This window comes from Saccostrea cucullata, unplaced genomic scaffold (genome assembly GCF_032062105.1).
Source record: "Saccostrea cucullata isolate Sc308-1 unplaced genomic scaffold, CSIRO_AGI_Scuc_v1 ctg14484, whole genome shotgun sequence".
Classification (NCBI taxonomy): domain Eukaryota; kingdom Metazoa; phylum Mollusca; class Bivalvia; order Ostreida; family Ostreidae; genus Saccostrea; species Saccostrea cuccullata.
In genome coordinates this window covers 1,491-15,403 of record NW_026919018.1, presented here as the reverse complement: position 1 = coordinate 15,403, position 13,913 = coordinate 1,491, and the positions used below count along the sequence as shown (strand labels likewise).

Below are 13,913 nucleotides of genomic sequence, written 5' to 3'. Positions count from 1 at the left end.
GGATCAGTTTAAACATACAGAGTGTTACTTTGAAGGCTGTCTGTGGTATAAAAACCTTGGCAACCATTGCCAACCAAAATGAAATATCATATTTTGTTCTTGGTACATGTTTCAAGGCTCTTTTTTCCATTATTTGGTCACATTTCATCCTATAATTGCGTTTTTTTTAACGTGTATGACTTGATAAATTTCAATGAATATTTTTTTTTTACTTTTCAATACTTTGTTACCATAGTAACGTATGTAATAGTTGATTTACGAAACATGTTTATCATGCATTTGAGACATCTGACCTACAACTTTTGGAAACTGTCATTGTCAATTGTTTGCTTTGCCGCAAACTTTAACTATGGGGCTCTAAACATGTTAAAAAATGCCATTTTTCGAACTTTAAAACACGTTGCCATGGTAACTGTAAAACATAGCAACCAATTTTTGCCTGATTTCAGTTTAGGGTATCAATGACTTTTATCATAGAGAGTTTCGAGAAATTCTGAGACTATGCGTGCCACAGCTTTTATGTAAAATTTCAAATCATTACAGAGAATGGCTCTTAACACGGTTATCATGTAAATTTAGAAAAACACAAACCACCATGCGCTGGTAGATGGAATTGTATCAAAAGAAAAGCAAGGTGTTTAGCTTATATGTAATAGTAATTCATTGGGAAAATCTTGAATGCCGCTGTATTTTAGGTTGAAGTGCCTTTAAACAAATTAATGAAAAAAATTATCCAAAACACTTGTTCAAATCCAAAAATTATTTTTTTATGTCATGTGAAAAAAGATGTTGTTAATGCGCCGATATTCAATTTTCTGTAGAATAATCAATCGCAGGTATGGCCGATCGGCAGGAATGCTTACTCAACCATGCCATCTGATCCCATCTCTGTTATTTTAAGAGGTTCCGATTTTTTTATTGTTATTGTTTCAATGGAATTTTGACTTTGAATACTGTTTGTTTTCCTCGTTAAGGTTGCGTCAAAGGTCAACATGTCTAAAAATTATTTTTACAATAGCTCCAAAACTATGTGTGGTATAAAGTCAAAACATTTACAGTTTTATAAATATATCATCGATTAATAGATAGAAAGTATAACTTGATAACAATATTTTAAAAGATATTTTTTGAGAAAAATTATATCAGAAAATGTGCATATTTAAAAAAAAATACACCTGCTTAATTGTTGTCCTTTTGTGAAAACCAACACTGTAGAAATAATATATGTTGATCATTGAAGGGCAAGTTGGGCTTGAACGGTCTCTGAAAGACTGTTATTGAAAGTATGGCATGTATAAAGACAAGATTTCTATAGAATCCGTCATTTGCAATGTACTTTCAATTTCAAATCTTAACATTTGGACAAAATAAACAGGGAAAACAACTTTCCAGAGGCTATCGAAGTCCAACTTGCCCTTCATTGATAAACATATATTTTTTCTGCAATGATGGCTTTCACTAAAAGCACGGAATTAATTTGGTGTATTTTTTTTAATATAATATATGCATTTTTAAGAATAATTTTTCTCAATTAATATTATTCCAAATATTTTTTTTTTATCAAGAGATACTTTCTATCTGTTTATCAAGGAAAAATTTATAAACTGTAAAAGTTTTAACTTTATACCTCACATAGTTTTGGGGCTATTGTAAAAATAAATTTTTTGACATGTTGATCTTTGACGAAACCTTAAACAGTCATCAAAAGAATAAAAATACAAACTTTTAAATGTCTACATATAGGAGGGTTGTCCGTAAAGTTCTTGGACAACATTGATAATTACTGACAAACATTGATATATTATATGAACCTATCATTTTCATTAAATTAATTTTTCATTTATATCATGCAAATTTTAAACAAAACCAAAGTACAAATATATATGTTTTTATTAGATACAAAAAAGACACACACTCATACCCGGAGCACTAAAACAAAAATCCTTGACGTTACCCGACGTCAAAAGCTTAATACATGTTAGAACGTTTCTCAACACAGTCACCGTTTAATTCAATACATTTCTGATGTAGCTTTAAGCAGTCATCAAAGATGTATACAAACTATTCAGATTTCATATGTAAAATGATATTTAACACTTCAAATCCTGCAAATCATCAAGCCTTTGTCCGCGAAAAAAGACTTTATTTAAGGAAATACCGCAATGTCACGTTACAAAATTCAATTTTTACAGCACTGTAATCTCGGAATGGTGGTCTTCCTTCACGCATGCCATCCCGTAGGGAGGAACAGCGAAAGTCGGACGGTTTTCGGACCTTCTCGTATGCACCTTCGGTACACGCTCCAAACTCTTAACACATAACCGGAAAGTTCTACGTCACATAAAATGATGTTTTTACCCTCTTTTCTATTCTTAATTTTCATTGGTTAAAAGCTTTGTAATGCTATAAATCAAAACCAAACACGGAAAAGCAAAGGCTGATAAAGTCGGACAGTGACAGTGAAAGTCGGACATGTAGAATTTAAAGTCGGACACATACTGGTTTCGGCATTTAAAGTCCAATTTACTTCATTTTTTAGGTGTTAAATCGTATTGGAGCATGGCTGCACAAAGTATCATGATATTCTGATAAATTGTTCCAGTATTTAAAAATATGACAATTAAAATACAATTTATTCAATATAATGTGCTGTCCGACTTTAAATTCTCCTCTGTCCGACTTTAAATGACCGAGAATGTAAAGTCGGACAGTTTAATTTTAATGGTTTTATAAATAAATATCCACCAAAAAATTATTATCATGGAAATAATTAATATTAATCATGTAAAAGTATGATTTAATTACAAAATATATTGGCAATCACGGAGTACCGACGGCAAACTGAAGATTTCGCCAAGGATAACTAGGTCACTGTTGACAGGCGCGCGCTCGGTGCGCATGCGAATTTTATCCGGATCCGTGAGACGCGTATGGATCAATCAGATTTTAGACATTATTTCAAACGTTTTCACGACTATATATGTATGAAACAACCAATAACATCCTTTAGATGGAGATACTGAAAGAAAAATACACATGACACTAAATTTAGTAACGATTTTATTCTGAAAGAGAAGACTGTCCGACATTCGATGCTGTCCGACTTTAGCTGTTCCTAAACTGTTAACATTCCTTACGTACTTTTGTAAAATAATTTAGATTTTACTTAAATACTTAAGAACGGCTTCATTTACTATATTTTCCCGACTGTTTAAATCATTTATGGGTTTCTGTTGGTGTTGTTCCGATGTCTCAGCAGAATTTAATCACTGCTCTCTGCTCCACCTTTTCCGAAAACGTCCCTATTTCAAACAATGCCGATCCCGTCTTAATAGATTCTAACCTCGATATCTAAATCATTTCTAAACTTTGAACGTTCAAATTTGGCAGGTTTGAAGTAATAACTCTCGTCAACCTCATGATGTTAAAGCAATCCAAATTTCCGCGGAATTTGCCAAATACAAATGAAAATTATAAAGTGATAAATAACATTTTGATTAACAATTTAGTGCTCCGGGTCCTCATCCACATTCTAATAAATGAAGCCATAATTGAAATTGTATATTTGATTTTGAATATAATCTTAAATTTTGTAGTTCACATTTACTAAAGGATTATAAATATGTTAATAAGAAATATCAATGACACCATTTTAATCTGAATTTTTGCTTGTCCACGAACTTTTACGGACAACCCTCGTACAGTCGTAAGTTCATTATCATTTTTAAAAATACATATTCAATTTTCCAAAATAAAAAAAAAAAATACATCATTCATACAAGCATATATAACATTAATTATATAATAGACTTTTTGAACTACTTCCTACGTTTTTCCTGAATCCTCGACAGTAACCCTGGAAACTCAATTATCTGTGGACGTTTATAAATAGAGTGGGCTAATTCTACACGGAATGGAAAAACCCACATTCACGAAACAACATATAAAGAAGAAACACGTACAGCTAACGGGAGTGAATTTTTCAAAGATATTGAAAATGAATAACTCAGGACAAGTTTGTAAAATCATAGTGATAATTTCCTGTGTGATAAATTTACTATTAGCGATAGTATTCGGATTTTTACTCGCATTAAACTGGGAGAATGTTGGGGCCTACTTTCGGTTTAAAACCGACACTCTCCAACAGGAAATTATCGGGAATGTAAGCGGTGATGGGGAGTTACAAACAAAAGACTCGGTTTGTTTTTCGTGTGACTATTTGGGAAACAGTGTAAGTGTGAATGAGACACTGTACGACAAAATTGTTACAACTGATTGTCAACACAAGTTATGCTGCATTAAAAACAGTGTGATTCATGATTTTGTACAAGCGGTAAGTGATTATAACAACATTACTGTGACCTATTTTTAGAAGGAATGTTTAAAAAATGAATTGGGAAAGTTAAGGTTGCATTTTTACTTTCGTTTTCAAACCTAGGTTTTTCCTTCTTTTCAGACACTAAATCAGAACAATGACAAAGGTGAGGCCTATGTAAAATTCTTAAACCTAACAACTCTACATTCATTATCGAAGAGCTAATTTAACAGTTTCTGAAGTTCTAATAAAAACATATTAATTAATTAAACAGAAGTTAAAATTAAACATCCAGTATTTTTAAATAAATGTCTTCATTGGAGGTTCAATGATTTCATTTCAAAAAGACTAATCTATAAGAATTCTAGAGCATGTCTTTACGGACGTTTATTTGAGATTAATTTCAATAGATTATTGAAAAAAAAATATAAAAGAAAAAAGATATGGATAAACTTTTGTCACCAAACTTATCTATAAATGTTATTTTTTCAGGTAATAATTCCTCGATCCGGGACTCGTTCACCTGGTGGAGAAATAGACCCCACTCCGCTCACCTTTATCTGGACAGGGATAACTCCGTTACAAAGGGTCAGTGATTATTTTGTCAACATTAAAAAAAAAGACATTCAGATTCATCGATTATTTACTAAAGTACTTACATGTAACTCACTCTAGGAAATATAACAAAATCAATGATTAATTAATTATGCATTTTTCATTTTAAAAGTGTTTGTTAGAAAAAAAGATGCAATTTATGTTCGTCATAAATAAGAAAAAATGATAAAACAATACAGAACTGATGTATTTTATTATACATATTAAGTACTTAAAGTATTTACCCAAGGATTCTCTTTGCAGAAAACAAATTGCGGTGGATAACTGACGATTTTGTATGGTACCGCATTTGCACACGATATTGAACTGATGAACGGAACGCACATGCGCATCAAAAAAGGTGGCATCTATTTCATATACAGCTCCACTACGTTTGATCACACTGGTCAGGACACTGTTGAAACTCTGTATCAAAGTATTATTAAATATCACCCTATGTTGCCTAAGACAGGCGATGTTGACCTCATTTTCAGTAAATTTGGGGGTCGCCTGAATCTGATAGACATCATACAAATTTTCTTGCGGGAGTGTTCGAGTTGCAGAAGGATTATCGTATTGCCAGCCCGCTGTCTCAGAGTGGACACAAGTTTCTGGATAAATCCTCGGTGATAAAAAATTATTTTGGAATATACAAGTTGTAATTTTATTGTTGTCATGACACTTTGTAAATATATTTAAATGTATGTTAAAATCATTTAATTGAGGAATCTAGATCCTCGAAAATGGTTGAAGCTGGGAATCAGCTTGTGAAGAAATTTACTGTGTTGTGTTCTTCAACAAAATTGAAGAAAGAGACTTCCTTTGTTGCCATATGAGAATTGGTGACAGCAAGTAATAAACTCGTGTAGGAAACTGGTCCTAAGATCACCGGATGGAAAGCAGTATGCCTATGATTCATTACAACTTAAAATACAAAAGGCAATTACAGAGAAAAAATTAATTGTTTTGGTTAAAACTTCAGTTATTGCTTGTGTTGGCTTAGTTTAGGTAAAACAAAACGAACCAAATAACTTGAATAGTTTTGATATTCATCAAACTATTTATAATAAAATATTATTCTTTTAAAAGATTTTTTTGGGGGGTTTAAAAGACAGTACATTCTACAACGGTGAACCTTTCACAAGACACATCTGCCTGGAAAAAGAAAATTATCTCTTATGTAACCATGGCACTTTATTACCTTTTTTTTCATGTTCGATTTAAAATTTGGTCACTCCAAGAAATTGCGTTCTATAACATTTTGCACTGTTTTATGTAAATTCAATGTAAATACATGGTATTGTTCTCATTTTATGACATCTTGAATAAAATTGTAAAACGTGTATTTTTGTTATCTTTTTTTTTTTGGGGGTATTTACAGTTTGCGTCTTAATATACTACAGTATATGTAAAAAGGTTATGGGCAAGGGCACGCAACCAGCAGTCCTCCATCTTTCAAATCTTACAATAATAAAAACTTGAAGGGTTAGCAAATACTGAAACACGACGTATTTGTGTCTCTTTTCATGTCAAAAATTCTGCAATGACGCCCGATGAATGTAGTGTGTTATATATGGAGGTAACAAACAGTATTCAAGATCGAAAGTCCATTCAAGCAATACATATCAAGTGTAGAGAAAACACACGTCTAAAACATCAGAGATAGGATCAGGTGCCATGGAGGAGTGAGCATCCAATGTCGACCAGTAACACTCAACTTAACCGTGGCCTCTGATTAAAAGACAAACAAGGAAAGAAAAATCGCCACACCAGCATGTAAAATAGAATTCTAGTTTTTTCTTAGTATAACACAAGAATCTGCCACTCCCCTGCACATATAAAAAAATAGTGTTCAATGTCAGAACCATCAAGGATTATGGAGAAATATGTTGCATGCAACGCATTCGTGATCCCTTTGTCTCTATATAAATTGTGCAAGGGTGAGCAAAGGCTTCAATGAGTAAAAAAAATAAAGTCCAAATCCATCCAGCCCACATTGTCATGCTGGCGGGGATGGTGGTCCATTATAACTCCTGCATACAGCCGACATATGAACATAAATCGTTTTTAAATCCGACAACAGAATTAGAACTAACGGCACAACCACACACACGATACCTACGTATCCCATCGTCACTGAAGACGGTCGATTATCCTGTGCACTTGTTTTTGTTCGTATGTAAGAATTAGTCGTCTTTTTATCCATGTATAATGCTTTAGAAATATTCTGCACCGCCTCCTCTATATAACGAGTGTTTGAAGTATTTATGTAAGACGTTTGATCTTCACAAGCAGATGGTAATGGAGTAATAGGCACTTGTACAGTAACTGTGTAGGGAGCAAAAGAAGTCACGATTGCTGTAACCGCGTTTTCTGTGACGTATTCTGTCCTTTCAATATATTGCGTCACTGTGACGTTTTCTGTCCTTGTGACGTTTTCTTTTACTATGACATAATCTGTTATGTTGACATTTTCCGTCATGGTAAAATTTACAGTGAGTGTGACTTCTACAGATTGTGTGACCTCATCTGTTATTGTGACGTTCTGTGTTACTGTAGTGCTTTCCACGATGGTAACATTTTCCACAGTTGAATAGTTGTAGCAGCTAATTGGCAAATACACATAGGAAAGAGAAGCTGACGCTATCGGGTTTTCTGTAAAAATTGAACAATTTGCAATATCATTCAGTGATATATATGGATTAACTTGAAAAGGAATTATTTTTCTCTATTCTAAATAATTAACTAAGATATGTACTATTACTTATGCAGGTACCATCAAGGGTTTACGGGGATTTACCCGGGTTTTATTCCATACACCAGTGGTAATTCCCATTCACCCTTGATTGGACCTGGTAACGATTTTATTTCCCTTGTACCCAAATAAATTCTTTGAAAACATAATTCCAATCAACTGTGTCTCAACCTTTCGATAAGATTTCGAGATGTCGGGTGCACAAAAATTTATACCTAACCCTGTAACCAATCAACACTCGTGTTACAAGCTACATAGGAAATAAATGTTTTTATGTCATCGTAAAAGTTTGGGGGTACATATGTTTTGCCTCGTCTGTCTGTTTGGCCACAAAATCTTTATCCTTGCCTTTAACTTATGAGTGGGGAGATCTTTGTTTGGATACCAACAACGTTGACCTCTTGACCTTGGAGTTTGACCTACTTTTACAAAACAATGCCACACTTTAACTTAGGCCATAACTTTTAAGCTGTTTGTGCTAGGACTTTCATACTTCTCATATGTACTCGTGACAAGCCCTTCACTGGATTTCAACTCTGATCCTTTGACTCTGACCTTGGTATCCTTACAAAAAATACTATAATAACTATACTTAACTATTATTTACTATAATTAACTATAGTAGCAAGTTAAAAACTTTGAAACTTTGAATTACTAACGTGAAAACTTTGGAACTTTAATTTACTAACGTTAAGACTTGGGAACTTTGATTTACTATAGTGAAAACTTTGGAACTTTTATTTACTATAGTGATAACTTGGAACTTTGATTTATTGTAGTTAAAACGTTGGAACTTTGATAAGGAAGTATAAAACTCGTGAAATTATGTTTTTGATTCCCACTATGTACATTTTATGATAATTCAAGGCTAAGATTCATTACAGCTTCAGAGAACTTTTTAAATAATGTAAAAGAAATTAATTTTAATGTAGAGGTTGTCTCTTCGCCGATAAATAAGTGATATTTATTTAAATCTATTTTATTTAATGTAATGCAGATATAACCTACGTTTTATTTATAGAAAAAGTAAACTTAAATAATGAAACATAAAATTTACAGCATTTAAACCAAAAGATTTGCTTCAGTCAAGAGGGTTTTTTTAATGTAAATATTGCATTTGAATGAGTTACTTAATAAATTTAAATTAAGATGTGCAACTAAACCAGCCAGGAAACCCCAAATCGAATTCCTTAAAAGAGTTAAATAATCAAAATAACTTGAGAAATAAACTATTGTTAATTAAAAAAAGTATTTTTGTTAAGGTAGATTGACCTACTTTTAAAAAACTTAAACCTTAGCCATAACTTTTTAACGGTAAGGGCTAGGGCTTTATACTTCATATATGTAACAGAACTTTTCCTAGAATACCAACATCTATGACCCTTTGACCTTGATCATGATCTAGGAATTTGACCTTCTTTTTAAAAACTTTAACCTTGGCCAAAACTTTTGAACGGTCAAAGCTAAGGCTTTCACTTCAAATATGTAATTCTTGTGACAAGACCTTCTTTAGAAACAAAAAACTTTTACCCTTTGACATTGACCTAGGAGTTTAAAGGTAAAACATTTTTAAAATGGTTTTTAAAATGTCTTCCGTAAATATCTTGTAAAAGCCAAAAGAAAATTTTCTTACGATTTGATTTAATATTTTTTTCTGTAATTGCTTTTTTTATATAGTGCGATATTTCTTTTACATTAAATCATTTTTATGTATATATATATATATATATATATATATATATATATATATATATATATATATATATATATATATATATATATATATATATAACTATAAACGTATGGGTCATATGGTCGAAAAGTTAGCAAGTTCTTGTCTATGTTACAAGTACTGAGCTTTACAGTTAAGAAGATAAAGGCATATACTGTGGAATTATCAATGATCTTGGGATATTTCAATGTTTGTGGTTTTCCTGTATCACCGTTTCCTACGAAAAATCATTTTATATTGGTTCATAAAATTAATTCTCCAGTACATATACGCTACGCAGGTAAATATGTTCCATCGAAGCAGTAATTGTTTATATGCAAAAATTAATATTGACCCTAGCGAATTAAAATGATTATATGAAAAAGTAACATGCTAACTTGCTGTATTTGAACAGTCTAGAACAACGTTCTGATCTTTTACCGGTGTAGGGGTTATGACGTCACTTTCCTGCTTTACTTCACCTTAAAAAGAAAAGCAAACTTCATTATCCATATCCACAAATAGTTAACTCCTACCTTCACAAGCCAAGTTAGAGATTCTTAATTAAAGTTAGACAAATGCAAAAGGAAAATCAAAGAAATTATCTAGAACAGAAAACCCATCGTTTCATCGATAGTTGAATTTGATAGATTTTCTTTCGAGAGACAGGATTTTTTTTACTATATTTTCATTGGTGCCTTACACTCGTGAAAATATATTTTCAAAAATTCCGTCCCACCTTTGAAATAAGCACAAATTTTGCGTAGCCCTAGCTTAAATCCTTTAAGACTTTAACTACATACCACTTATACACTGACGAATGGCAATGTTACCTCTTGTCCATTACCTTCCTTAGTTTTCAACAATAAGCAATTGTTACTTGAGTATGAAACAATAGCATAGCAATCGATGTCACTCTCGCAGGTTCTCTTGCAATCTGCCTTATTACTGGATTCAACACCTCTAAAGTTCTAGCGACAACAAATCACTCATTGGACAAGTGTTGCCTAAATAAATAAAAAAAAATTAAGTTAAATACATTTGTTACTTAAACGTAAATGGAAGCATCTTAAACTTGGAGAGCTTTTAATCAATTTTATTTTTTGAAGCTAAGCACGTGGGTAATACTGTATACACGGTTATTTTCGGGCCGTCTTAATTTGCCCTTTCACACTAGCAAACAATTAAGCCCCTGTTTAAGCTTTTCCAAATGAGGATAGGGCGAAAGGGGCGAAAAAACCGGGGGCCGAAATTTCCTGTATGCAGTATGTCAATTCAAAAATTCGCCTATTACTATAACAAAATAGTTTATTGCATTACCAAAAGGAACTCTTTTGCCCTTAACTGCAATATTTAACAAATAAAAGTTGAAAACGAAATAAAATTGAATATTTTTCATACCTCTCAGATGAATACAATTGCAATATTTCTTGCTTTAAAATCTAACCCTGAATGGCAATTCAAAACTTTACCTATCTAGCATCGTTTTTACAAAACGTAGCAGCTTAAAAATAATTTTCTACGGATATGAAGCAACTTTTCCTAGATCCCCGATATACTTGCCTTCAATTCGCTGTTCACATATAGCGCCATTGTCTTCATCACATTCCTTTTGTTCATACTTAAAATCTAGATCTGGTTTAGTTTTGTAGCATTGTTTGCTGGAATCGAAATACATGTGATTAGAATCTTTAAAGTAAACAAATGTTGAAAAATTGAATGGTGTACAATCCTGCCATTCCATGCCAGAGGCTGTATTGGTCAAACCGATCCAGGCATAGTCGTGCCTGAAATAAAAAGGACAATTAAAGGATTATTATTTTTCTATATTTCTACCAACCTGGGTAAGCTTTAAAATTAATATCAAAATCTTATTCAAATGATATCATAATACTCAAATCATTAATATAAGTAAAAAAAAATGAAAAAAATCATACTATTTTTCTTGAATATAAAATGTTTAAAGCAAGGTTTATCCTTAATTATGCACTTGAGAAAAAAAAATATATATAGTACTTTATTCTAATGTGTTTATTCAATAAAATGTAGTCCTTTTTGAATCCACCATGTGCTTCTTGTCATGATCGGAAAATAACGGGAAAAAATTGTAAATTCAGAGTGTAAATAATGGAGGATCAATTAGTATGCAAACTGTCGGTCAGCATTTGACTCAATAGTAAATTGTATTTACTGACAAAACCATTGTATCGACCATAGACTTACGAAATGACGACTTAAAACGAGACTGCTGAAAATCCTTGTTTAATCAACTTGTTTGTCAATAATTTACCTCTTTTTAAAAATCGTACATACGTAGAGCATGCTCTATATACAGTAAAAAATATATGAGAATTATTTTTCATTTTCATCGGTTCTAATTTTTTTTCAGATCTACAATCGTACTTTAATCCATTAGATTTACAACGCCCGCGTGGTGCAATGGTTAGAATGTGTACTGGATATAATTGAACTGCTGCGCATGGAGACCTTTTATTTTGGTTGAGACCATATTAGGTCCCATGTCGCTGTAAAAACTTCCTTAGTGCTCATTGAATACCGATTATGGATCTAAATTTTCAGCCTTAACTGACAGGTGTTGACGCATGTGCAAAAAATTCCCTACAAACAGTACCATTATAGTTAATCATATCTAGTAAACTAAGTTTTACATTAGTAAATCAAAGTATTTTTACTATGAATTATTATATATATATATATATATATATATATATATATATATATATATATATATATATATATATATATATATATATATATATATATATATATATATATATATATATATATATATATATATCCTTCAAGTAATTTTCTGATGTTAAGAATTACTATTATATCTATATGTACATTTAAAAAGAAATTCATTGACATGTTATTTCAGAAATATGTAAAGAATAAACAAACTACCCATTAAATTACGGAACATTATCACAGAACATTGAGCTTTTTTTAAGTCTACGCATTCTAACAAACATCTCCCAGCTGTCCAGGTTTACAAGAGAACCATTCAAACTAGCACACACTTCTTGAGCTTCTTGCCAAGTGTATTTTCTACTTTTGATGTATATGTAGTTTTTTGTGTAGGCTTTGATCCTGAAAAAAAAATTTTAAAAATCATTTTTCTACATTTTTGTTAATTGTAAATTAAATGATACGCTGTTTTTTTTTCTTTGAAAGATGAAATGAATAAAGTTAATGAAGTGATCATACAGCATTCATTTTTTGTTTTTGACAACGAAAATGATTTTGCCTACGAGAACACATCGATAAAGAATGCTTACTCTTAATAGTTCTTGTTTAAACCTTTATTCTCAAACATCCGCGTTGGCTTTGTGCATAATTTGTTTTCATGTCAACTCAGTGACTAATTCTAATTTTACTTTGGATTTTTGTTTTAATCTGAGACCATGGTTCGATATTTTTTGGGTCCGGTCATCAGAAATCCAGAATCATGAATTATGACAAGGCAGGAAAAGCACAGTCTTCCAAAAAAAGAACAAAGTGAGTTCAAAGAGATATGGTAAGGCAATACATGCAAATGCATGTAAATCTGATATAAAAGCTTATTAGGATGACGTGGTTTTAATTACACAAATCATTTACATAATCTTTATTGGTTCTTTTTTTCCAATAATATTCTTAATGTTGCACTGCATTGTAAGGAGCCTGTGTATGTGTGTGTGTCTGTGCATCTTAATCTTTGAATTTATATCTATAACTTGTTATCTTGCAAAATAAATAAATTGACATTGTAAAACAATTTCATTTTAGAAAAAAGAATTAAAGTCTATTTATAACATAAATACAAACAAGAAAATCAGGAGATTCGTTAAAACAGTGTTAAAAGCCATGATTTCGAGATATCTGTGGCAGATACAATGACCTTGACAGTAAACAAAGTCTAATTATTAAGAAAAAAGCTGACTGAAATTTTTCATACTGATTGTTATGCCATTAATTATATAAACTGTACTTTAGACGGATTTCACGTTATATCCCGATTATGACAAAGAGCACACGGCGTGTTGGCATGGACGTCACTCCGCATGGCGCCTGATCCCTGATGTTTTAGAGCTCTGTGTTTGTTCTGTCCATGATTTGCATTGTTTGAAATCGCTTATGAGCTTGAATGAAATATACGGAGATAACGAATAGTATTCAAGCTCAAAAGTCCATTAAATAATACAAAAAGGAGCAGAGGAAATACGGACCTCGAAAACATAAGGTGGGATCAGGTTCCATGGAGGAGTGGGCATTCCCTTCCTATGGGTCACACCTGGTGTGTGATCGTAAATAGATCGTGAAATAACAGACAAAACTTTCGACAATTCAGTGTGTAAATAATGGTCTAATAATTAGTATGAAAAACGCCAGAGATGAGATGTATCTTTAGATGACTTTAAATGACTTATAATGTTCATTCCTTTTTAAAGCCACTGCAATGAGAAAGCTTTACCAGTACCTTTGACAATTCTGTTGCGAAATTGGAAGGCACTGGGTCAAGTATAATTTAGAAT

At 31.9% G+C, this 13,913-nt stretch overlaps 1 protein-coding gene and 1 pseudogene across 1 annotated transcript; one reads left to right on the top strand and one right to left on the bottom strand.

Moving 5' to 3' along the window:
• Positions 1-3,851: 3,851 nt before the first annotated feature.
• Positions 3,852-5,834, top strand: LOC134277399 (uncharacterized; annotated as a pseudogene).
• A 905-nt stretch (positions 5,835-6,739) lies between these two features.
• LOC134277387 (uncharacterized) lies at positions 6,740-12,489 on the bottom strand (the record flags this gene model as incomplete). The annotated part of the gene is made up of 4 exons (XM_062759727.1): positions 6,740-7,564; positions 9,774-9,857; positions 10,939-11,162; positions 12,370-12,489. Coding segments are annotated over 4 exons (1,084 nt in total), but the record flags the coding sequence as incomplete, so codon positions are not given.
• Between the last annotated feature and the right edge of the window lie 1,424 nt (positions 12,490-13,913).